This window comes from Pristiophorus japonicus, chromosome 14, assembly GCF_044704955.1.
Source record: "Pristiophorus japonicus isolate sPriJap1 chromosome 14, sPriJap1.hap1, whole genome shotgun sequence".
Taxonomy (NCBI): Eukaryota; Metazoa; Chordata; class Chondrichthyes; family Pristiophoridae; genus Pristiophorus; species Pristiophorus japonicus.
Window position 1 is genome coordinate 168591557 of NC_091990.1, and position 26236 is coordinate 168617792.

The 26236-nt window shown below is 50.0% G+C and overlaps 1 protein-coding gene across 1 annotated transcript in view; it reads right to left on the minus strand.

The window, feature by feature from the left end:
- Nucleotides 1-26236, minus strand: part of LOC139280227 (glycogen [starch] synthase, muscle-like) — a 145223-nt gene that overhangs the window by 59616 nt on the left and 59371 nt on the right. Inside the window, exons 5-7 of the mRNA XM_070899841.1 lie at nt 22632-22776; nt 19959-20076; nt 19370-19490 (exon numbers count right to left, since the gene is read on the minus strand). Of these exons, the coding sequence (XP_070755942.1) occupies nt 19370-19490; nt 19959-20076; nt 22632-22776 (384 nt within the window). The remainder of the gene's footprint in view (nt 1-19369; nt 19491-19958; nt 20077-22631; nt 22777-26236) is intronic.

The following is a 26236-nucleotide window of genomic DNA, read 5'->3' on the forward strand; positions in this document are numbered from 1 at the left end:
GAATAAGATATCAGAACGGCAATAAAGGAGGCAGTAATAACGTCACAGAGCACAGGAGGTGGCCATTTGGCCCATCGTGTCTGTGCCAGCTCTTTGAAAGACCAATCCAATTAGTCCCACTGCTCTGATCCGTGTCAGCCGTGGCTGAGTGGGAAGCATTCTTGCTTCTGAGCCAGAAGGTTGTACGCTCATGTCCCACTCCAGAGACATGAGCACATAAATCTAGGTTGACACTTCAGTGCAGTGCTGAGGGAGTGCTGCACTGTTGGAGGTACTGTCTTTCAGATGAGACGTTAAACCAAGCCCTCATCTGCCTTGGAAGACAAGGAAAGTAATAGTGGTAGGTGATTCCATAGTTAGGGGAGCAGACAGGCGTTTCTGTGGCCGCAGATGTGATTCCAGGATGGTATGTTGCCTCCCTGGTGCCAGGGTTAAGGATGCCACTGAGCGGCTGCAGATCATTCTGCGGGGTGAACAGCCAGAGGCCGTGGATCATATCGGCCAGAGGTCGTGGTCCATATTGGTACCAACTACAGAGGTAGAGAGGGGGACGAGATCCTGCAGGCAGATTTTAGGGAGCGAGGAAAGATATTAAAAAGCAGGACCTCAAAGGTAGTAATCTCTGGGCCTTGCACGAGTGAGTGTAGAAATAGGAGGATAGAGCAGATGACTGTATGGCTGGAGAGATGGTGCAGGAGGGAGGGCTTTAGATTCCTGGGGCATTGGGGCCAGTTCTGGGGAGGTGGGACCTGTACAGGCCGGATGCGTTGCAGCACAACAGAATGGGACCAATATCCTCATGGGGAGGTTTGCTAGTGCTGTTGGGGAGGGTTTAAACTAAGTTGGCAGAGGGATCGGCACCAGGAAGTAGCATTAGAATTGGGAAATAAAGGGCACAAAGGATTTGGAGAGACGGATAGCACTAGAGTAAGAAATAGTCAGGTATTAGGTGGGGTCAGACTAAGAGAGAACACAGGATGGTTTAAGATCAACATTAAGACGGACTGCAAAAGCTTCGATAGATATGTAAAGAGAAAAAGGTTAGTAAAGACAAACGTAGGTCCCCTGCAGTCAGAATCAGGGTAAGGCATAACGGGGAACAAAGAAATGGCAGACCAATCGAACAAGTACTTTGGTTCGGTATTCACTAAGGAGGACACAAACAACCTTCTGGATATAAAAGGGGTCAAAGGGTCGAGTAAGAAGGAGGAACTGAGGGAAATCCTTATTAGTCGGGAAATTGTGTTGGGGAAATTGATGGGATTGAAGGTCGATAAATCCCCAGGGCCTGATGGACTGCATCCCAGAGTACTTAAGGAGGTGGCCTTGGAAATAATGGATGTATTGACAGTCATTTTCCAACATTCCATTGACTCTGGATCAGTTCCTATCGAGTGGAGGGTAGCCAATGTAACCCCACTTTTTAAAAAAGGAGGGAGAGAAAACAGGGAATTATAGACCGGTCAGCCTGACATCGTAGTGGGTAAAATGATGGAATCAATTATTAAGGATGTCACAGCAGCGCATTTGGAAAGAGGTGACATTATAGGTCCAAGTCAGCATGGATTTGTGAAAGGGAAATCATGCTTGACAAATCTTCTGGAATTTTTTGAGGATGTTTCCAGTCGAGTGGACAAGGGGGAACCAGTTGATGTGGTGTATTTGGACTTTCAGAAGGCTTTCGATAAGGTCCCACACAAGAGATTAATGTGCAAAGTTAAAGCACATGGGATTGGGAGTAGTGTGCTGATGTGGATTGAGAACTGGTTGTCAGACAGGAAGCAAAGAGTAGGAGTAAATGGGTACTTTTCAGAATGGCAGGCAGTGATTAGTGGGGTACCGCAAGGTTCTGTGCTGGGGCCCCAGCTGTTTACATTGTACATTAATGATTTAGACAAGGGGATTAAATGTAGTATCTCCAAATTTGCGGATGACACTACATTGGGTGTCAGTGTGAGCTGCGAGGAGGATGCTATGAGGCTGCAGAGCGACTTGGATAGGTCAGATGAGTGGGCAAATGAATGGCAGATGAAGTATAATGTGGATAAATGTGAGGTTATCCACTTTGGTGGTAAAAACAGAGAGACAGACTATTATCTGAATGGTGACAGATTAGGAAAAGGGGAGGTGCAACGAGACCTGGGTGTCATGGTACATCAGTCATTGAAGGTTGGCATGCAGGTACAGCAGACGGTTAAGAAAGCAAATGGCATGTTGGCCTTCATAGTGAGGGGATTTGAGTACAGGGGCAGGGAGGTGTTACTACAGTTGTACAGGGCATTGGTGAGGCCACACCTGGAGTATTGTGTACAGTTTTGGTCTCCTAACTTGAGGAAGGACATTCTTGCTATTGAGGGAGTGCAGCGAAGGTTCACCAGACTGATTCCCGGGATGGCGGGACTGACATATCAAGAAAGACTGGATCAACTGGGCTTGTATTTCACTGGAGTTCAGAAGAATGAGAGGGGACCTCATAGAAACGTTTAAAATTCTGATGGGCTTAGACAGGTTAGATGCAGGAAGAATTTTCCCAATGTTGGGGAGGTCCAGAACCAGGGGTCACAGTCTAAAGATAAGATGTAAGCCATTTAGGACCGAGATGAGGAGAAACTTCTTCACCCAGAGAGTGGTGAACCTGTGGAATTCTTTACCACAGGAAGCTGTTGAGGCCAATTCACTAAATATATTCAAAAAGGAGTTAGATGTAGTCCTTACTACTAGGGGGATCAAGTGGTATGGCGAGAAAGCAGGAATGGGGTACTGAAATTGCATGTTCAGCCATGAACTCATTGAATGGCGGTGCAGACTCGAAGGGCCGAATGGCCTACTCCTGCACCTATTTTCTATGTTTCTATCATCACAGGCAGTCCCTCGGAATCCTGCTTCCACTTTTAGAATGAGTCTTTAGAAGGGTGAACATTCCAATATGAGAACCACAGTCCCTGTCACAGGTGGGACAGATAGTCGTTGAGGGAAGGGGTGGGTGGGACAGGTTTGCCGCACACTCCTTCCGCTGCTGCGCTTGGTTTCTGCATGCTCTTGGCGACAATACTCAAGGAGCTCAGCGCCCTCCCGGATGCACTTCCTCCACTTAAGGCGGTCTTTGGCCAGGGACTCCCAGGTGTCGGTGGGGATGTCGCATTTTATCAGGGAGATTTTGAGGGTGTCCTTGTAACGTTTCCTCTGCCCACCTTTGGCTCGTTTGCCATGGACAAATTCCGAGTAGAGCGCTTGCTTTGGGAGTCTCATGTCTGGCATGCGAACTATGTGGCCTGCCCAGCAGAACTGATCAAGTGTGGTCAATGCTTCCATGCTGGGGATGTTGGCCTGGACGAGGACGCTAATGTCTGTGCGTCTGTCCTCCAAGGGGATTTGTACGAACTTGCGAAGACATCGCTGGTGGTATTTCTCCAGCGACTTGAGGGTTCTACTGTACATGGTCCATGTCTCTGAGCTATACAGGAGGGCGAGTATTATTATGGCCCTGTAGACCATGAGCTTGATGACAGTTTTGAGGGCCTGGTCTTCAAACACTCTTTTCCTCAGGCGGCCGAAGGCTGCACTGGCGCACTGGAGGCGGTGTTGGATCTTGTCATCAATGCCGACTCTTGTTGATAGAAGGCTCCCGAGATAGGCGAAGTGGTCCACATTGTCCAGGGCCGTGCCGTGGATCTTGATGACTGGGGGGCAGTGCTGTGCGGCAAGGACAGGCTGGTGGAGGACTTTTGTCTTATTGATGTTTAGCGTAAGGCCCATGTTTTCATATCCCTTGATAAATATGTTGACTATGTCCTGGAGTTCAATCTGTGTGTGTACACAGGTGCAGGCATTGTCCGCGTACTGTAGCTCGATGGCAGAGGTTAGGGTGGTCTTGGACCTGGCCTGGAGACGGCGAAAGTTGAACAGCAGAGTACATATGTGAATGCACAAAGCCTAGTAAAGAAGGTTGGTGAGCTACAATATGGCACTGTGGCATTAACTGAGCCCTGGATCAAAAAGGGTAGGATTGGGTATTAAATATTCCTGGTTGTAAGGTGTTCAGGAAAGATGGGAAGTGGGGTGGCAGTATTGGTTAAGGAGAATGTTACAGTGCTGGGGAGAGAGGATGTCCAGGAGGGGTCAAGGACAGAATCTATATGGCTAGAGTTAAGAAATAATAGAGGTGCCATTACACTACTAGGTGCATTCTATAGGCCACCAAATAGTGGGAAGGATATAGAGGAGTAAATGTGCAGAGAAATTGGAGAGAGGTGCAAGAACTATAGAGTAGCGATAATGGGGGACTTCAACTATCCTAATATAGACTGGGATAGTAATAGTGTAAAGGGCAGAGAGGGGGAAGAATTTCTGAAGTGTGTTGAGGAGAACTGTCTTGATCAGTACGTTTCTGGCCCCACAAAGGAGGAGGCATTGCTGGATCGGGTTCTGGGGGATGAGGTGGGTCAAGTGAAGCAAGTGTCAGTAGGGGAAACATTTAGGGAACAGTGATCATAGTATCATAAGGTTTAGATTAGCTATGGAAAAAGACCAGGAGCAATTTAGAGTAAAAATATTTAACTGGAGGAAGGCCAATCTCAGTGGGATGAGAACAGATCTGGCCCTGGTAAACTGGAATCAAACATTGGCAGGCAAAACTGTAGTGTAACAATGGGCAGCCTTTAACGAGGAAGTAGTTTGGGTACAGTCAAGGTACATTCCAACTGGGGGAAAGGTAGGGCAACTAAAGTCAGAGCTCCCTGGATGACGAAACAGATAGAGAGTAAGATGAAGCAGAAATAGAGCGGGTATGACAGACGTCAGGTCGAGAATGCATCTGAAAACCAGGCTAAATGTAGAAAGTTCAGAGGAGGTGAAAAAGAAAATAAGAGGGGCAAAGAGAGGGTTTGAGAATAGAATGGCAGCCTACATAAAAGGGAATTCAAAAGTCTTCTATAAGAATATAAATAGTAAATGGGTAGTAAGGGAGGCGTGGGGCCGATTAGGGACAAGGAGACCTACACATGGAGGTAGAGGGCATGGCTGAGGTACTAAACGAGTACTTCGCACCTGTCTTCACCAAGGAAGATGCTGCCATAGACATAGTGAAGGAGGAGGTAGAGGACATACTGGATGGGATAAGAATTGATAAAGATGAGGTATTAGAAAGGCTGGCTGTACTTAAAGTAGATAAGTCACCAGGACCGGTTGGGATGCATCCTAGAACACTGAGGGAAGTGAAGGAGAAAATTGCGGAGGTACTGGTCATAATCTTCCAATCCTCCTTAGATACAGGGATGGTGCCAGAGGACTGGAGAATTGCAAATGTTACACCCTGGTTCAAAAAAAAGGTGTAAAGATAAACCCAACAACTACAGGCCGGTCAGTTTAATCTTGGTAGTGGGGAAGCTTTTAGAAACAATAATCAGGAATAAAATTAACAGCCACTTAGATACATATGGATTAATTAAGGAAAGCCAGTACATATTTGTAAAAGGTAAATCATGTTTAATCAACTTGATTGAGTTTTTTTGATCAGAGAGGGTTGATGAAGGCAATGCGATTGACGTGGTGTACATGGAATCCCAAAAGGCGTTTGATAAAGTGCCACACAATAGGCTTGCCAGCAAAGTTGAAGCCCATGGAATAAAAGGGACAGTGGCAGCATGGATACGGGATTGGCTCAGTGACAGGAAACAGAGAGTAGTGGCGAACGCTTGTTTATCGGACTGGAGGGAGGTATACAGTGGTGTTCCCCTGGGACCACTGCTTTTCTTGATATATATTAATGACTTGGATGTGGGTGTACAGGGCACAATTTAAACATTTGTTGATGACACAAAACTTGGAAGTATAGTGAACAGTGAGGAGGATAGTGATAGACTTCAGGAGGAATAGACAGGCTGGTGGGATGGGCGGACACGTGGCAGATGAAATTTAACGCAGAAAAATGTGAAGTGATAGATTCTGGTAGAAATAATGAGGAGGGGCAATAAAAACTAAAGGGTACAATCATAAAGGGGGTGCATGAACAGAGAGACCTGGGGGTATATGTGCACAAATCATTGAAGGTGGCAGGGGCAGGTTGAGAAAGTGGGTAAAAAAGCATTCGGGATCCTGGGCTTCATAAATAGAGGCATAGAGTACAAAAGCAAAGAAGTTATGAACATTTATAAAACACTGGTTTGGCCTCAACTGGAGTATTGTATCCAATTCTGGGCACCACACTTTAGAAAGGACGTGAAGGCCTTAGAGAGGGTGCAGAAAAGATTTACGAGAATGGTTCCAGGGATGAGGGACTTCAGTTACGTGGATAGACTGGAGAAGCTGGGGTTGTTCTCCTTCGAACAGAGAAGGTTGAGAGGAGATTTGATCGAGGTGTTCAAAATCATGAGGGGTCTAGACAGAGTAGATAGAGAGAGAAACTGTTCCCATTGGCGGAAGGGTCGAGAACCAGAGGACACAGAGTTAAATAACCCACTGCCTAGAAGGGTGGTGGAGGCAGACTCGATCGCTGTTTTCAAAAGGGAGTTGGATAAGTATACGAAAGAAAAAAAATTTCAGGGTTACAGGAAAAGGACGGGGGAGTGGGACTAGCTGAGGTGCTCTTGCAGAGAGCTGGGCTCGACGGGCCGAATGGCCTCCTGTGCTGTAACCGTTCTATGATTCTATGATCAGTGGTTGTATCATGGCGCGACGACCCCGAATTGCAAGGACCATCAGCAGGTCGGGGCCTTCAAAGGACCATCACCATTTCAAGGTACAGCGCGTGCTGTAGAGTGGTGGCTGTGAAGAGGACAACTGGATTGGACGTCACCAAAGTCCAGGTCGGTGATTGGAGCGTGGGCAGGTACAGCAGGAGCGGCGAGCGACGTGATCGGGGCCCAGGAGAGGTGTGAGTTCGGGGCCCAGGAAAGGCAAGAGCCCAGGGACAGCACGGGCCAGTCCACACTGCGATATGCGCGCGCGTAGGTCCATGCAGCAGAGCAGGTCTCCAGTCGCCTTGGTTAACCCTTGCCACTGGACCAAGACCTCGCTCTGTCAAGCCCGTGTGGTGGCTGGTGTGCAACGGTCACCCCACGTTAAAAAAATCCACGCACAGGCATCTTCCACCCTTCAGGATGTAGTTCTGGATCTGAAATATTAGGTCCTTCATTGAAACACCTGTGAACTCAGCCCTTTTTGGCGTGGAAGCAAGTCATCCTCGATACGAGGGACTGCCGATGATGATGATGATGATTGTGACAAAAAAGTAAAAAGATGGGATTTGCTGTCATCTTGTGGCCAAACACTGCACTGGCAAGGCAATATCGAGAATTGCTCACAGCACAGGAAGGAAAGCCAACTGGAGCTATAGGGTCAGGCAGCAGCAAACTACAGCTTACAATCAGATTTTTCAACTTTAGTTTTTCTATGGTGTTATCTTCCCAGATCAGTTTTATTGAGATGAGGCTGTACACAGGGAGGTTAAAGTAACAGTGACCTCAGTCTTTAATAAGACACTCCAGAGTGAGGAACAGGCCTTAGGTGCCGGCTTATATACAGTGCTCCCAAGGGATGCTGGGATCCCTTGGGACTTCAGGGGATGCACTCCCTGGTGGCGGAACATGGGAGTGCATGCTTTACAGATACACAACAAGTTTCCTCTCCCTTTTTACTTTCCGTCACCCACATAGTGTGATACTAAGTTCAGAGGACAGGTGTACATAATCACATTCTGCCCAGCTCATTCTACTGTCATTGTTAGAATGTGCACATGAGAACATAAGAAATAGGAGCAGGAGTAGGCCATACGGCCCCTCAAGCCTGCTCCGCCATTTAATAAGATCATGGCTGATCCGATCATGGACTCAGCTCCACTTCCCCGCCCACTCCCCAGAACCCTTGACTCCCTTATCATTCAAAAATCTGTCTATCTCCACCTTAAATATATGCAATGACTCAGCCTCCACAGCTCTCTGGGGTAGAGAATTACAAAGATTCACCACCCTCAGAAAAGAAATTCCTCTTCATTTCGGTTTTAAATGGGTGATCCCTTATTCTGAAACTATGCCCCCTAGTTCTAGATTCCCCCACGAGGGGAAACATCCTCTCTGCATCTACCCTGTCAAGCCCCCTCAGAATCTTATATGTTTCAATAAGATCACCTCTCATTCTTCTAAACTTCAATGAGTACAGGCCCAACCTGCTCAACCTTTCTTCATATGACAACCCCTTCCTCTCAGGAATCAACCTCGTGAACCTTCTCTGAACTGCCTCCAATGCAAATATATCCTTCCTTAAATAAAGAGACCAAAACTGTACGCGGTACTCCAGGTGTGGTCTTACCAACGCCCTGTACAGTTGGAACAGGACTTCCCTACTTTTATACTCCGTCCCCTTTGCAATCAAGGCATCATTCCATTTGCCTTCCTGATTACTTGCTGTACCTGCATGCTAACTTTTTGTGTTTAATGTACAAGAATCCCCAGATCCCTCTCGACTACAGCATTTTCTAATCGCTCCCCATTTAAATAATAATTTGCCTTTTTATTTTTCCTACCAAAGTGAATAAGTTCACATTTTTCCACATTATACTCCATCTACCAAATTTTTGCCCACTCACTTAGCCTGTCTATATCCCTTTGCAGATTCTTTGCGTCCTCCTCACACATTGCTTTCCCACCTATCTTTGTATCGTCAGCAAATTTAGCTACATTATACTCGGTCCCTTCATCCAAGTCATTAATATAGATTGTAAATAGTTGAGGCCCCAGCATGATCCCTGTGGTACCCCACTAGTTACAGTTTGCCAATCTGAAAATTACCCATTTATCCCGACTCTTTGTTTTCTGTTAGTTAGCCAATCCTCTATCCACGCTAATATATTACCCCCAACCCTGTGAGCTTTTATCTTGTGCAGTAACTTTTTATGTGGCACCTTGTCGAATGCCTATGGAAATCCAAATATACGACATCTACTGGTTCTCCTTTATCCACCCTGCTTGTTACATTCTCAAAGAACTCCAGCAGATTTGTCAAACATGATTTCCCTTTCATAAAACCATGCTGACTCTGCCTGACTGCATTATGATTTTTTAAATGTCCTGCTACTACTTCCTTAATGATGGACTCCAGCATTTTCCCAATGACAGATGTTAGGCTAACTGGTCTATAGTTTCCTACTTTCTGTCTCCCTCCTTTCTTAAATAGAGGTGTTACATTTGCGGTTTTCCAGTCCGCTGGGACCTCTCCAGAATTCAGGGAATTTTGGCAGATTACAACCAATGCATCCACTATCTCTGCAGCCACTTCTTTTAAGACCCTAGGTTGCAGGCCATCTGGTCCAGGGGACTTGTCCGCCTTTAGTCCCATTAGTTTGCCTAGTACTTTCTCTCTAGTGATAGTGATTGTTTTAAGTTCCCCTCCCCCCCCCCCACCCCCAAGATCCTTGATTATCAATTATTGTGATGTTTTTAGTGCCCTCTACCATGAAGACCGATACAAAATATTTGTTCAACGTCTCTGCCATTTGCCTGTTTCCGATTATTAATTCCTCAGTCTCATCCTCTAAGGGACCAATGTTTACTTTAGCTAATCATTTCCTTTTTATATATCTGTAGAAGCTCTTACTGTTTGTTTTTATATTTCTTGTTAGTTTACTCTCACATGCTATCTTCTCTATAAAAAATGATTAAGACAGTCGTCCTTTGCTGGTTTCTAAAAATTTCCCAATCCTCTGGCCTTCCATTATCCTCCGCAACATTGTATGCCTTTATTTTCAATTTGATACCGTCCTTTACTTCCTCAGTTAACCACAGATGGTTCATCCTGCTCTTCGTCTTTCTTTCTCACTGGAATAAATCTTTGCTGAGAGTTATGAAATATCTCCTGAAATGTTTGCCTCTGCCTTTCTACAGTCTTATCCTTTAATATATTTCCAGTCCACTTTAACTAACTCTGTCTTCATACCTTTGTAATACCTTTATTTAAGTTCAGGACACTAGATTTAGGACCTTGCTTTCTCACCCTCAAACTGAATTTGAACTTCCCAAGAGGATACTTCACTACAAGATCATGAATTAATCCAGACTCGTTACATATTATCAGATCTAAAATAGTCTGCTCCCTGGTTGGTTCCACAACATATTGTTTCAAGAAACCATCCCGCTTACACTCTATGAACTCTTCCTCAAGGCTAACTTTGCCAATTTGATTTGTCCAATCAATATGAAGATTAAAGTCGCCCACAATTATTGCAGTACCTTTCTTACAAGCCTCCATTATTTCTTGATTTGCACTCTGTGCTACGGAATGGCTACTGTTAGGGGGCCTATAGACCACTCCCACCAGTGACTTCTTTTCCTTATTATTTCTTATCTCCACCCAAACTGATTCTACATCTTGATCTTCTGAGCCACTATCATTTCTCACAACTGCACTGATCGTTGTACAGCATCGAAGAGCTTCCAGCTGAGTCTGCAGTGGTTTGGTCCTCCATTCATCATGACATTTGTGCAGTTACCGATCTGCTAACTCACACCCTCTCCTCCACCACTGAAACATTACTTACTCTCTCCCTAGTCATTCCCCCGGTATAACCCTCATCTCCGCTCCCTTAAATCCAAGGGTGACAGATTTGAGCATCTATCGCAGACAACTAGTTCAACCATCCAACGCAAAATCTGGTTGGCCCACATAAAGCACCATCGGTTCCTGTTCTCCTTCGCTAAAACTGCTCGCTATTCAACGATCATTATGGAATAAAAAGGATAACCTCCGGCCTCCCTTCTCCACCACGAACCGTCTTCTTAAACCACCCTCCCCTACCCGCCTACCCCGTCTCCTCCGCCACCCCACCCACCCCCGGCCCTCTCCCAACCTCCTCCCCCCTCCGGCCTCCTCCCCCCTCCCCCCCGGCCTCCTCCGCCCTCCCCACCCCATCCTCTTCTGTCCACCCCCCCTCCCCTCTGGCCTCCTCCTCCCACCCCTCTCCCAGCCTCCTCCGCCCTCCTCAACCCCCCCCCCCCCGGCCTCCTCCACCCTTCCCCCCCCCCAGCACCTTCCACCCTCCCTCCTGGCACCCTCCACCCTCCCCTCCAATAACAAGTGCGAGGAGCTCATGGACCTTTTTTGCCACAAAGACTGAGACCATCATTGATCTGCTTCTGTCACTTCCCTCCCTAACCCACCGGCTCAAATTTCCTCTAGTTTTCCCTGCTGCCCTAGCCCGGAACTCGCATCTTTCTCGAGATTCTAGCCCATCATGCCCTCTCCGGGTTTATCTTGTCCATAAAACCCACCTCCTGCGACCCTATTCCCATCAAACTGTTGGCCACCCAACTTCCCTTCCTGGCCACAATCACAGCTGATGTTATTAATGGTTCCCTCTCCTCTGGTACTGTCCCCCTCCCCTTCAAATAGATATGACTGAGACCATAGCAAATGATCCCTCATTGTCCTTCTCGACCTGTCTGCAGCCACTGACATAGCTGACTGCACCATCCTCCTCCAACACCTCTCCTTCATCATCCAGCTGGGTGGAACTGTCCTTGCATGGTTCCATTTCTTATGTTCTTATGATTCGATAGATAAGAGATAGGAGCAGTAGGCGGCCATATGGCCCTCGAGCCTGCTCTGTCATTCAATAAGATCATGGCTGATCTGATCTTGGTCTCAGCTCCACTTTCCTGCCCGCTCCCCATAACCCTTGACTCCCCTATCATTACCAGAGGATCCCCTGCAATGATTTCTCCTCCTTCAACTGCACCATTACCTCAGGTATCCCCCGAGGATCTATTTCTCATCTACATGCTGTCCCTTCAGTGACGTTATCCGAACACACGTCAGGCTCCACATGTACGCGGAGACTCGGCTCTAGTGTACCACCACCTCACTTTCTCGGATTTGTCTGCCATCGAATACTGAACGAGCAGAAATTTCCTTCAACTAAACACTGGGAAGACCAAAGCCATTGGATGGAATGTTCTTGCTGCCGTGCGGGCGGGATTAGAGGCGGGTCGGGAGTGAAAGTTTAAATCATTCGGAGCGGGTCGGGAACCCGTCATCGTCCCACCTCCTCACGTCTTTCACTCGAGTGCGTTTGACAACGCAGCCACGACCCGAACGGCAAAGGCGGCCGAGCTAATTTACATCATTATTAGGTAGTTGTCAGACCTTTAATCGTCTTGGTAACCCCACCTTTCCAATTCTATCTGATCACCATGGGAACCATAGGCAGTCCCTCGAACGAGGATGACTTGCTTCCACAAGAGTTCACAGATGTTTCAATGAAGGACCCGATGTTCCAGTCCTGAACTCCAGTTGAAGGGTGGAAGATGCCTGTGCGTGGATTTTTTTTAACGTGGGGTGGCTGTTGCACACCAGCCACCACACGGGCTCGACAGAGCGAGGTCTTGGTCCAGTGGCAAGGGTTAACCAGGACGACTGGAGACCAGCTCTGCTGCACGGACCTAGTGCGCACACATATCGCACAGTGTGGGCTGGCCCGTGCTGCCCCTGGGCCCTCGGCTCTTCTGGACTCCGTACCCTCATTCGCCGCACCTTCGCCACGATCTCTCGCCGCTCCTCCGCCACAAACATTCGCCGCATCTCGGGAACCACGTCTGTGACCATGAGGCGGAGGTTCAGTGACCATTGATGGAACTCATTACTGCACAGTATGGAAAGCACAAAAAATACTCCCACCTGACACCTGGTTACTTTCCAAAGGCAGATTGCTGAGTGCATGGGCAGCACAGATTTAGCTTTCCAGAGGTTGCAAGTGTTTTCAGCAAAGTCGGGATCCAGTCACCTCATTAGGAAAACCTATCACACCACTGACAGATTGCTTCTCTCATCTCGACTTGACCTGCCATTTATTACATCAGCATGGGTGCCGTTTATACTGTCTCACATTTTTCCTCAGAATCAGACCACAATGAGCCCCAACGCCAGCAACACCAGGCACACCATCAGCACCTCCAACCTTCTCAACACCCGACGCCGCACAGAACAGAGGGCATCAGCACAGGGCTGCATCGCGCCGTAGGTAATACCCCCCCAACACAGGGTATACAGGCAGAGAGTGAGCTTCCTCAACATGACGGAGCAGCAGTGCTAGGCCGTCGCGGGCATTTGCACATTGCTGGAGCAAGACCTGCAGCCCAGAGAACCTGGTGGACACTCCTTACCAAAGTCACCACCGCCGTCAATGTCTTCGCCTCAGGCTCCTTTTGGGGATCTGTAGCAGACATTTGCGGCATCTTGCAGTCGGCCGCCCACAGAATCATCACACACCGATGCCGCGTTTGACAAGCCAGCCAATTTTTAAAAAATTTGCCAGGATGTGGGTGTCGCTGGCAAGACCAGCATTTATTGCCCATCCCTAATTGCTCCTTGAGAAGGTGGTGGTGAGCCGTCTTCTTGAACCGCTGCAGTCCGTGTGGTGAAGGTGCTCCCACAGTGCTGTTAGGGAGGGAGTTCCAGAATTTTGACCCAGCAGCGACGAAGGAATGGTGATATATTTCCAAGTCAGGATGGTGTGTGACTTGGAGGGCAATGTGGAGGTGATGGTGTTCCCATGCGTCTGCTGCCCTTGTCCTTCTAGGTGGTAGAGGTCGCGGGTTTGGGAGATGCTGTCGAAGAAGCCTTGGCGAGTTGCTGCAGTGCATCTTGTAGATGGTACACACTGCAACCACGGTGCGCCGGTGGTGGAGGGAGTGAATGCTTAAGGTGGTGGATGGGATGCCAATCAAATGGACTGCTTTGTCCTGGATGGTGTCGAGCTTTTTGATTGTTGTTGGAGCTACACTCATCCAGGCAAGTGGAGAGTATTCCCTCACACTCCTGACTTGTGCCTTGTGGATGGTGGAAAGGCTTTGGGGAGTCAGCAGGTGAGACACTTGCCACAGAATACCCAGCCTCTGACCTGCTCTTGTAACCACAGTATGTGTGTGGCTGGTCCAGTTAAGTTTCTGGTCAATGGTGACCTCAAGATGTTGATGGTGGGGGATTCGGCGATGGTAATGCTGTTGAATATCAAGGGGCAGTGGTTAGACTCTCGCTTGTTGGAGATGGTCATTGCCTGGCACTTGTGTGGCACGAATGTTACTTGCCACTTATCAGCCCAAGTCGGAATGTTGTCCAGGTCTTGCTGCATGCGGGCATGGACTGCTCCATTATCTGAGGAGTTGCGAATGGAACTGAACACTGTGCAATCATCACCGAACAGCCCCACTTCTGACCTTATGATGGAGGGAAGGTCATTGATGAAGCAGCTGAAGATGGTTGGGCCTAGGACACTGCCCTGATGAACTCCTGCAGCGATGTCCTGGGGCTAAGATGATTGACCTCCAACAACCACAACCATCTTCCTTTGTGCTAGGTATGACTCCAGCCAGTGGAGAGTTTTCCCCCTGATTCCCATTGACTTGAGTTTTACTCGGGCTCCTTGATGCCACACTCGGGCAAATACTGCCTTGTGGTCAAGGGCAGCTCTTTTGTCCATGTTTTGGACCAAGGCTGTAATGAGGTCTGGAGCCGAGTGGTCCTGGCGGAACCCAAACTGAGCATCAGTGAGCAGGTTATTGGTGAGTAAGTGCCACTTGATAGCTCTGTCGATGACACCTTCCATCACTTTGCTGATGATTGAGAGTAAACTGATGGGGCGGTAATTGGCCAGATTGGATTTGTCCTGCTTTTTGTGGACAGGACATACCTGGGTAGTTTCCCACATTGTCGGGTAGATGCCAGTGTTGTAGCTGTACTGGAACAGCTTGGCTAGAGGCGCGGCTAGTTCTGGAGCACAAGTCTTCAGCACGACAGCCGGGATGTTATCGGGGCCTATTGCCTTTGCTGTATCCAGTGCGCTCAGCCATTTCTTGATATCACGTGGCGTGAATCAAATTGGCTGAAGACTGGCTTCTGTGATGGTGGGGACATCAGGAGGAGGCCGATATGGATCATCCACTCGGCACTTCTAACTGAAGATACCCTTAAGGAGGCCAAGTACTGAGGCCGAGGAGAGATATAATGAAAGCCACATTTCCATCAAATATGTCATAGAGCAAGCAATAGACATGCTGAAATTGCGTTTCAGATGCCGTGACAGATTTGGAGGAGCCCGTCAGTACGCACCAGCCAGGGTCTCCAGAATTGTCGTGGTCTGCCGTACCCTGCACAATATCGTGCAGCAGCGAGGATTAATGCTGTAAGAGGAGCAAGGCTCTGAGCACACAGCCTCTTCAGAGGAGGAACCCGAGGTCCAGATCCCACCAGCACCTGAGCACATTGCTGCCCAGGAAGCCAGGGATGGCCTCATCGTGCCCAGATTGACTTAACTTTGGGCATTACACCGATATGGCTGCCACTTGCTGCACCAGGTTGGCACAACCCCACAGCAACACCATAAAGCCTCCTACAATGACCAAGCCATTCCTTTCAGTGACCACCATTGCTGGAGGTAACGTTATGCCTCACCATTCACTCCAACTCAGTAAGCCTCTTCCAAAGTTGCAGACAAAATTGGCCATGACTGGGTAGTGGTGAAAATAAGTATTTTTATCTGTGACATCAGAGTGATGGAAGTTTAACACAAACAGTTATTAAAACACTCAAATGCTTACCCATGTGCGTCTACTTGTGGGGCATTGTTTTCTCACGTGCGTTTCTACAAGGTGCAACCTCTGTGGCTTCAGCAGAAGTAGAGGCAGCTGCTCACTCCCCTGCTGCACCTGCCTAGACATTCTTGGTGGAGGCCCTCTGGGTTTTGGAGTCTCTGATGGTCCCACCAAAGCCTGCTCCTCCTGTGAATGTGCAGGGCAGACTTGGCCATCAGGATCCGAGGATGGTTCTCGGGCTCTGACTGAGGGGGTAGCAGCAAGGGAGAAGTGTGAGTGCAGCGAGAGGAGCTCCCACTTCCATGTCCCCTCTCACCATCATCCCTCTCATGGAACACCCGCACTTCCCTGCTAGCAAGGAGTTGGAAAGCACCTTGCTGCACAACAGTGGGGCCATGAGGACCCAAGTCTACGTTAACATCCCTCCGAGAGAGGAGGTCTATGAGCCTCTGCCATCTATGCTCCATAGAGACCATGTGCTCCTGTGAGTGGCCATCCTTTCCCTGGAGGACCCCACAGTCGCCATCGCCTGCGACATGGGGGTGCTCATGTTGGAGACGGACTCCTCCATTCTCTGCAGATTCACAGACATCTCGCGAAACCTGACAGAGCCCTCTGCACTTCCGGGATCGTCCGCTTTCTGGATGGTCCCCAAGGCTCAGCGTCTACACACAGCTGAGCAGAGCTGGGAGAGTCCTGCGCCCTGCGGCGAGGAGTCTCCACTACTGTCCCTGTCTCCACCATCTCCTCTTGCTCACGTGTGACCTGTGACACACCAGGTGACACTACTACTCCATCTCGCGTGGGACCCACCAAGGTGTGTGTATCTGCGCTGGTGGGTTTGGGTCTGCTGACGGTGCATCCTCAGAGGCTGGAGGCTGCTCTGACAAGTCGTTTTCCTCTTCCTCCTGGACAGTGGGGGGGGGGTGGGCGGGGACTCTTGATGGATGTGTGCGAGTGCAGAGAGATGATTTAGTAATGACATATCAAGATTGGGTAATGATACCATTATGCAGATGATGAACATTCACCGGCTGCTGACATCCGACATACAGGGCGACTGCTGTATGCCATGTAGCTCTATGAGATCTAATTCTGTCACCAGATTGCTAAGATGTCTCTCTCCATCTCCCACCGACAGCTGCTCGGTGACTCCTGATAGTTCCAGGGCGGTCTCCTTTGCTGCAATTGACGTCGTCAATGATGGAAGGGCCACCTCCGGTTCTCTCCCTCTCCTTGTGGGCTCTCTTCTCCTGCAAGAAGGGAAAGAAGAGAAGTTTGTGTGAGAGTGAGGGAATGCGTGTAAGGAATGGAGGGTGGAGCATTTGAGTATTGATAAGCCACTATGATGGAATGGGGTGGCAATGCCAAGTGGCCCCCTTGTGTGTCGTTAGTTGGTATGATTGCATTCGGATGAGGGTGAGTGTGAGGGGTGGCTAGTCAGATGGGGATGTGATAATGTAGATAGTGGGGTGGGTGGAGGTGCAAGATATTTTGGTGTGAGTAAGGATGTGCAGGAGTAGGGTGGGGAAGGCAGAGTGATGGGGATATGATGAGAGGCACAGCAGGATGAAGTTGAGTGTGGCTTTGTACTCACCTTTCCTGACATAATGAGATGATTGAAACATTCCTGGCACTGCACCCAGATCCTCCTGAACACATCCCGCCTGTTGTCCTCCTCTGCAATTTGGAGCCAGGCTCCATTCATCTGTTCCGCCCATTAGAAGGGAAGAGGACCCTGTGTGCTCTCTCTCGCTCCACAAGGAATGAGTCGTCGGAGAAGCTGGGTGCAGCCTTCTGCCTGTGTGCAGTCATGTTTCCGAGGCTTAGCAACACTCTAATGCTCCAATAAATTGTCTGCACACTCCTAGATGAACCTTCAAATGCAATGTGGCCAAGGCTCCTTTAAATATTCCGGCTGGAAATGAGTCATCGATGACGTCACCAGACCCGCACCTTTAATAGGCCTCACTGAGGCAAAGTTTCTCCGAGAAGGGGATGAAATGGGGAACGGGGTCGCGACCCACCATGCCGACCATCCGTACCCAAGCCGGCCAGGTAAACAAACGTCCGGCCATTGTCTTTGGTCCACACCACAAACTCCATTCCCTCAACACTGCTACCATCCCTCTGCCTGGCCAGCCGTCTGAAGCTGAGCCAGACAATTCACAATCTTGGCGTAGTGTTTGACCCCAAGATGAGCTTCCAACCACACAACTGCTCCATCACCGAGACTGCCTACTTCCACCTCCGTAACATCGCCCGACTCCGACCCTGCCTCAGCTCATCTGCTGCTGAAACCCTCACCTCATTCATTGAATATATTCAAGGCGGAGATAGACAGATTTTTGAACGATAAGGGAGTCAACGGTTATGGGGAGCGGGCGGGGATGTGCAGTTGAGGCCAGGATCAGATCAGCCATGATCTTATTGAATTGCGGAGCAGGCTCGAGGGGCCAAATGGCCGACTCCTGCTCCTATTTCTTATGTCCTTATGTTCATGACTTTGTTACTTGTAAACTGGACTATTCTAATGCTCTCCTGGCCGGCCACCCATTTTCCACTAACTTGAGCTCATCCAAAACTCTGCTACCCATATCTTAAATAACACCAAATCCCGTTGACAAATTGCCCCTGTGCTTGCGGACCTACACTGGCACTCGGTCCAACCACGCCTCAGTATTAAAATCCTCACCCGGGTTTTCAAATCCCTCCATGGCTTTGCCCCTCCCTATCTCTGTAACCTCCTCCAGTTTTACAAACCTTCGAGATCTCTGCGCTCTTCCAATTCTGGCCTTTTGAGCATCCCCGATTTTAATCACTCCACCATCGGTGGCCGTGCCTTCAGCTGCCGAGGCCCCAAGCTCTGGAACTCCCTGCCTAAACCTGTGTACCTCTGTCTCCTTCTTTAAGATGCTCCTCTTTGGACAAGCTTTTGGTCATTTGTCCTGAGGTGGCTCAGTGCCAATTTTTTATTAATAGGTGCTCTTAAGCACCTTGAAACATAGAAACATAGAAAATAGGTGCAGGAGTAGGCCATTCGGCCCTTCGAGCCTGCACCACCATTCAATATGATCATGGCTGATCATTCACCTCAGTACCCCTTTCCCGCTTTCTCTCCATACCCCTTGATCCCTTTAGCCATAAGGGCCACATCTAACTCCCTTTTGAATATATCTAACGAACTGGCCTCAACAACTTTTTGTGGTAGAGAATTCCACAGGTTCACAATTCTCTAAGTGAAGAAGTTTCTCCTCATCTCAGCCCTAAATGGCTTACCCTTATCCTTAGACTGTGACCCCTGGTTCTGGACTGCCCCAACATCGGGAACATTCTTCCTGCATCTAACCTGTCCAATCCCGTCAGAATTTTATATGTTTCTATGAGATCCCCTCTCATTCTTCTAAACTCCAGTGAATACAGGCCCAGTCGATCCAGTCTCTCTTCATATGTCAGTCCTGCCATCCCGAGAATCAGTCTGGTGAACCTTCGCTGCACTCCCTCAATAGCAAGAATGTCCTTGGGGCGTTTTGCTACGTGAAAAGGTGCTATATAAATGCAAGTTGTTATTGTTTGATTCAACAGCAGATCCGAGAGTGCCGTGCGACTTCTGCTGCATACGCACCATCACGGAAATCTGACAGCAGGGAAGGACATGCATTGTGGGATACGATGTTCCCAAGACACTGGGATCGGCCACATGGGACACATCTCCCTGGTTCCAGACTCACACCCGTCAACACGCCACTCAGACTGGGAACAAAGGATGATCCAAAATGGTTTCAGTCTCTCACCTTGAGCAGGTAATTTACACGGGCCAGAGCTTCCAGAAATACGTCAGCGCCTTTGTTTGAGAACTCGTACCTTCCCGCGATGAAAATGAACAGGGTCTTATCGAGGTCAAAGTTCAGACATCTGGAGAAAAAGTATGACAGATTGTGAGATTCTGCCGAATGCGCTGACTCTGGAAGGCTCTTCAACATTCTTAGGTACACAGGCAGGAGGAGGCACGTTTAAAAAAAAAAATCATATCAAAATCATATTAAAAATGCTTATTTTTGGTGAAAAACCCATTTCCAGCTGTATTAATAAAACTGCACCATGTTACTACTGTTAAATATATCAAGGAACACTTTTTAAATGGAAAGAAAAAAGAAATGTTTACGTTGTAGTACGCTGTCTGGCTACACTGATTCGTGGGCGATTTTACATGTGTGATTATGTTAATGAACGGTAACCTAACCAGTGCAATGTCAAGTCAATTTTGGGCACAATTTCCCGATTGCACCCAAAGCAAAAACTACCCCTACTTCTCAGGTGAACCCACTGGAACAATAAATGATACCAGTTCCCCACCTCACTCCGTGTTAGCTTTGAACTTACCCATAGAAATGCCCTCGGACAAACTCCTGGATGTGACTCTTACTGCGTGCGTGCAGGTTCTGGAATTCGTGCATGGCGGAGAATTTCTTTATGTTGAGTCCATTGGGAGTGACCACATCTGAGTACCAGAGAAAAACTATTTTAAAACATATGCATAGAAAATGTAAGACCAGCATAAAGCTCCCACTCGGACCCCTCCATCCTCGGCCTCCTACACTGTTCTAACAAAGCTCAACGCAAGTTCGAGGAACAGCATCTCATCTTTCGTTTAGGCACTTGACAGCCTTCTGGATTCAACATCAAGTTCAACAATTTCGGAGCGTAACCGCTGCCGACCTTTGGCTCTCCCCCCGTTCCCCCCCCCCCACCACCCTCCCCCGAGCCTGTGTCTTTTTCTTTCCTTGTCTCTAATGGCAATTGGTCATTATCCCACCATTCACATCCGATCTTGACTAATGTTTTTCTAACTCCTGGCATTACCATTTGAATTTTACCCATCATCTCTTTTGTCTCTCTAATCTCTCCTGCCTTCCACCCTATCACAGACCTTCCCTTTTGTTCTTTCTTCCCCTCCCCCTTTCGGTGCTTGTTAAGAATGCGTTCTTTCTGAACACTCTCCAATTCTGACGAAGGGCCGACGACCCGAAACGTTAACTCTGCTTCCTCTCCACAGTTGCTGCCTGAGATTTCTAGCATTTTCTGTTTTTATTCCAGATTCCAGCATCTGCAGTATTTTGCTTTTGTGCTATGCTCCGGTTGGGTTGGACAACGCTGCTGTACTGGTGCAACAGACTCGCCTGTATTGCGTTTCCAGCATCTGCAGCATTTTTCTTTCCATATGACTAGTCCAATGCTGCTATGGTGGTCCAACAAGACCAGAGCTTGTGCATCACATTCATTGCTTGTACAACGCAGCCAATGGCTGTACAACATTGCTCATGCTCGCAAGACAAAGTCGCAGCCTGAACAATAATGTTAGCGACTGCACAACACCACAACAGCTTGTAAGGCAACGCCACAGCCTTTTCGGTGCTATTTTTAGATGCAGAACATCATCAGCGCTTATAAACACTGCTGTGGTCTTTGCAACACTGCTCGTGCTTGTACTGCTTGTCCAACATTCAGTACTGGATGAGCAGAAATTTCCTCCAACTAAATATTGGGAAGACCGAAGCCATTGTCTTCGGTCCCCGCCACAAACTCTATTCCCTAACCACTGACTCCATCCCTCTCCCTGACAACTGTCTCAGGTTGAACCAGACTGTTCGCAACCTTGGTGTCATATTTGACCACGAGATGAGCTTCCTACCACATATCTGCGCCATCACGAAGACTGCTTACTTCCACCTCCGTAACATCGCCTGACTCTGCCCCTGCCTCAGCTCAGCTGCTGTTGTTGACAACCCCATCCATGCCTTTGTTACCTCTCGACTCGACTTCCAACGCTCTCCTGGCAGCCCTCCCATCTTCCACCCTACATAAACTTGTGCTCATCCAAAACACCGCTGCTTGCATTCTAACTCGCACCAAGTCCCGTTCACCCATCACCCCTGTGCTCGCTGACCTCCCAGTTGAGCAACACCTCGATTTTAAATTTCTCATCCTCGTTTTCAAATCCTTCCGAGGCCTTTATACATCTCTGTAATTTCCTCCAGCCCTACAACCCTCGGAGATCTCGGTGCTCCTCCAATTCTGGCTTCTTACGCATCCCCCATTTTAATCTCTGCACCATTGGCGGCCATGCATTCAGCTGCTTGGGCCCCAAGCTCTGGAAGTCCCTCCCTAAATCGCTCCACCTCTCTTTCCTCCTTCAAGATGCTCCTTAAAAACTACCTGTTCTGCCCTGATATCTCCTTATGTGGCTCGGTGTCAAAATTTGTTTGATAACGCTCCCTGATAAAGTGCAACACCCCCACTGAAACCTGGGAGTCCCGAACTGGGAGTCCCTGGCCAAAGACCGCCCTAAGTGGAGGAAGTGCATCCGGGAGGGCGCTGAGCACCTCGAGTCTCGTCACCGAGAGCATGCAGAAACCAAGCACAGGCAGCGGAAAGAGCGTGCGGCAAACCTGTCCCACCCACCCTTTCCCTCAATGACTATCTGTCCCACCTGTGACAGGGACTGTGGTTTTCGTATTGGACTGTTCAGTCACCTAAGGACTCATGGTAAGAGTGGAAGCAAGTCTTCCTCGATTCCACGGGACTGCCTATGATGATGATACTGTACCAGCTCAAGTTGCAGCTTTAGTGTTGAAGCTCTGTCCATAAAACAGGAACAAACGATACGAACATGGTTTTAAGCCAAAGGGAATTCTCCTTTGTGCCTAACCCAACTTTTTAATCTCTGGCTAGCTGGTCTTAGCCATAATGCTGGTTGGGCGTTACAATGGGACTGATTGGCCGATGACTGGGCAGAGGAAAATTCAGCCGAGAAAAGTATCCAGTGACCGGTGCTGGTACGTGCTGCGTGTGTTGACCTTGGACGCGGTTAGAATTAGGCTGGGCTACGATTCCCCGCGAATGCTGAATAACCCGTCTAGTTTCACCAATGGGTAACACTGCTTCCCTGGGCGAGATACTGGAGGGCTGCACGCTCCCATGGGTCAGTACCTTTGGGAGAGGCGGTGGGGGAGGGGGGAGGAATGTATTAAAGGCAGGAGTGACCCAGGAACTCACCGGGTTTACGTTTCAGCAGATGCTCAGCTTCCATGGCGGTTATCTCGGATACTGTGGTGAACACATGCGCGCAGTGAACCGCTGCTCTCTCCATGCAGTACCGATGGTAAATCTGCCGAGCACCGGCCTCTTTGTCAACATCAAACTGTTCCGAGAGAGGAAACAAACTATGAAGTGACTGCGTAGTTATCAGTGTAGATTACAAAAAAGAAAATCATAAACCAAGAAAACCTGAGATACAAACAGAGAATAACGGACAGGTGTACGACACATACGGCAAAGGACAGGAAAAGACCAGCTGGTCCACTGAGCTTGTCCCATCCAGACATGGTACCGTCAGACCCTCACCTACCTGCCCCCTCAGACCCTCCTCTACCTGCACCGTCAGACCCTCCTCTACCTGCACCGTCAGACCCTCCTCTACCTGCACCGTCAGACCCTCCTCTACCTGCACCGTCAGACCCTCCCCTACCTGCACCGTCAGACCCTCCTCTACCTGCACCGTCAGACCCTCCTCTACCTGCCCCCTCAGACCCTCCCCTACCTGCACCGTCAGACCCTCCCCTACCTGCACCCTCAGACCCTCCTCTACCTGCCCCCTCAGACCCTCCCCTACCTGCACCGTCAGACCCTCCCCTACCTGCACCCTCAAACCCTCACCTACCTGCACCCTCAGACCCTCCCCTACCTGCACCCTCAGACCCTCCCCTACCTGCACCCTCAGACCCTCCCCTACCTGCACCCTCAGACCCTCCCCTACCTGCACCCTCAGACCCTCCCCTACCTGCACCCTCAGACCCTCCCCTACCTGCACCCTCAGACCCTCCCCTACCTGCACCCTCAGACCCTCCCCTACCTGCACCCTCAGACCCTCCCCTACCTGCACCCTCAGACCCTCACCTACCTGCACCCTCAGACCCTCCTCTACCTGCACCCTCAGACCCTCCCCTACCTGCACCCTCAGACCCTCCCCTACCTGCACCCTCAGACCCTCCCCTACCTGCACCCTCAGACCCTCCCCTACCTGCACCCTCAGACCCTCCTCTACCTGCACCGTCAGACCCTCACCTACCTGCATCGTCAGACCCTCCCCTACCTGCACCCTCAGACCCTCCTCTACCTGCACCGTCAGACCCTCCCCTACCTGCACCCTCAGACCCTCCCCTACCTGCCCCCTCAGACCCTCCTCTACCTGCACCGTCAGACCCTCCTCTACCTGCACCCTCAGACCCTCCTCTACCTGCACCGTCAGACCCTCCTCTACCTGCACCCTCAGACCCTCCCCTACCTGCACCCTCAGACCCTCCTCTACCTGCACCCTCAGACCCTCCCCTACCTGCACCCTCAGACCCTCCCCTACCTGCACCCTCAGACCCTCCCCTACCTGCACCATCAGACCCTCCCCTACCTGCACCCTCAGACCCTCCTCTACCTGCACCCTCAGACCCTCCTCGACCTGCACCCTCAGACTCTCCTCGACCTGCACCGTCAGACCCTCCCCTACCTGCACCCTCAGACCCTCCTCTACCTGCACCCTCAGACCCTCCTCTACCTGCACCCTCAGACCCTCCTCTACCTGCACCGTCAGACCCTCCCCTACCTGCACCCTCAGACCCTCCTCTACCTGCACCGTCAGACCCTCCTCGACCTGCACCATCAGACCCTCCCCTACCTGCACCCTCAGACCCTCCTCTACCTGCACCCTCAGACCCTCCTCTACCTGCACCGTCAGACCCTCCCCTACCTGCACCCTCAGACCCTCCTCTACCTGCACCATCAGACCCTCCCCTACCTGCACCCTCAGACCCTCCTCTACCTGCACCCTCAGACCCTCCTCGACCTGCACCCTCAGACTCTCCTCGACCTGCACCGTCAGACCCTCCTCTACCTGCACCGTCAGACCCTCCCCTACCTGCACCCTCAGACCCTCCTCTACCTGCACCGTCAGACCCTCCCCTACCTGCACCCTCAGACCCTCCTCTACCTGCACCGTCAGACCCTCCTCTACCTGCACCGTCAGACCCTCCCCTACCTGCACCGTCAGACCCTCCCCTACCTGCACCCTCAGACCCTCCTCGACCTGCACCCTCAGACCCTCCCCTACTTGCCCAACCCCAGCCTTGCAATCTTCATGAAGCGGGCAGACCCAGCTTTCAAAACCCCTCCCATTCTCTTTGAGCCTCTCACCATCTTCTCGAGCCAACAATGTATGAGAGGGATAAAGATAGTCCAAGCCATGTGCAGTGAAGAGAAGCTGGAGGGTGAAATGCTTATACAGGTTAATAGTTTATCAAAATGTTCTTAGACATACGGGGGTGATTTTCCTCCTCAGGTGAAGTAAATGAGTTCTAATTCGGATTGCCTGATTTAAGCCTCACCCTGAATCCCAAGTGCTGCCTCCACTCAATGGGCTCAAGTTTCGGCCTGAGTTGCTCCTATTTTTTTGGAGCAACTAGTTTAGAATGGAGCATCTTAGAAATTGCAATTCTTGGCATTTAGTTTGCTCCAGTTCTAGTGAGTTAGAATAGTTTCATTTTAGAACAGATTTTTTTCCAAAAGGGGCGTGTCCAGCCACTTACGCCTGTTTTGAAAGTTTAGGCAGCGAAAACTTACTTCAAATTAACTTAGAATGGGGTAAGTGTCAATTTTTGTATGCTCAGAAAAACCTTGCCTACACTTATAAATCAGGCGTAGGGAACCAAAGATGGGGGGGGGGGGTGGGAGGGGCGTTTACAAACATTAAACACTTCAATTTAAAAATAAAGAGCCATCATCAATGATAAATGATAAATAAATCAACCAATAAATCAATCAAAAACAATAAAAAAAATAATAAATAAAAAATTAAGTTGCTACACACCGACTGCAGCACCGGGAGCCCTCCAACAGCGTGCTGGGACGGGGACCCCCAGTGTCTCTCTCTCTCTCTGTTTCTGACAGCGAGGGGTGGGGGGAGGGAGGGAGAGAGGAGGGGGGAGGGAGAGAGGAGGGGGGAGGGAGGGAGAGGGGAGGGAGGGAGAGAGGAAGAGGGAGAGGAGGGAGGGGAGGGGGGAGGGAGGGGAGGGGGGAGAGGGAGGGGAGGGGGGGGGAGGGAGGGGAGGGGGGGAGAGGGAGGGGAGGGGGGGAGAGGGAGGGGAGGGGGGGAGAGGGAGGGGAGGGGGGGAGAGGGAGGGGAGGGGGGGAGAGGGAGGGGAGGGGGGAGAGGGAGGGGAGGGGGGAGAGGGAGGGGAGGGGGGAGAGGGGAGGAAGGGAAAGGGCTGAATGGGGCGGGGGGGGGGGCGCGGAAGAGAGCTGAACGGGAGGGAGGCCCAAGTCCCGATCTTCGCCCGGGGAGCCCATTCGGTCAGGGCTAGGGTCAGACCCCTCCCACGCAGCCTCGGGAGCGAGGAGTTACTGCACATGCGCGCACACTCTAACGCGCATGTGCAGAGGTCCCGGTACTGTTTTCAGTGCCGGACCTGGCTCCGCCCCCGACCCCTTGTGCTGCACCACGTCGAGCACGAAGACGTCCTGAGGAGACTGGAGAATCACAAGGTAAGTTTTCGGTGCCCTTTTTATTGCAGAAAGTTGGCGCACCTTATGGAGGTGCGCCGTTTTTACAGAGG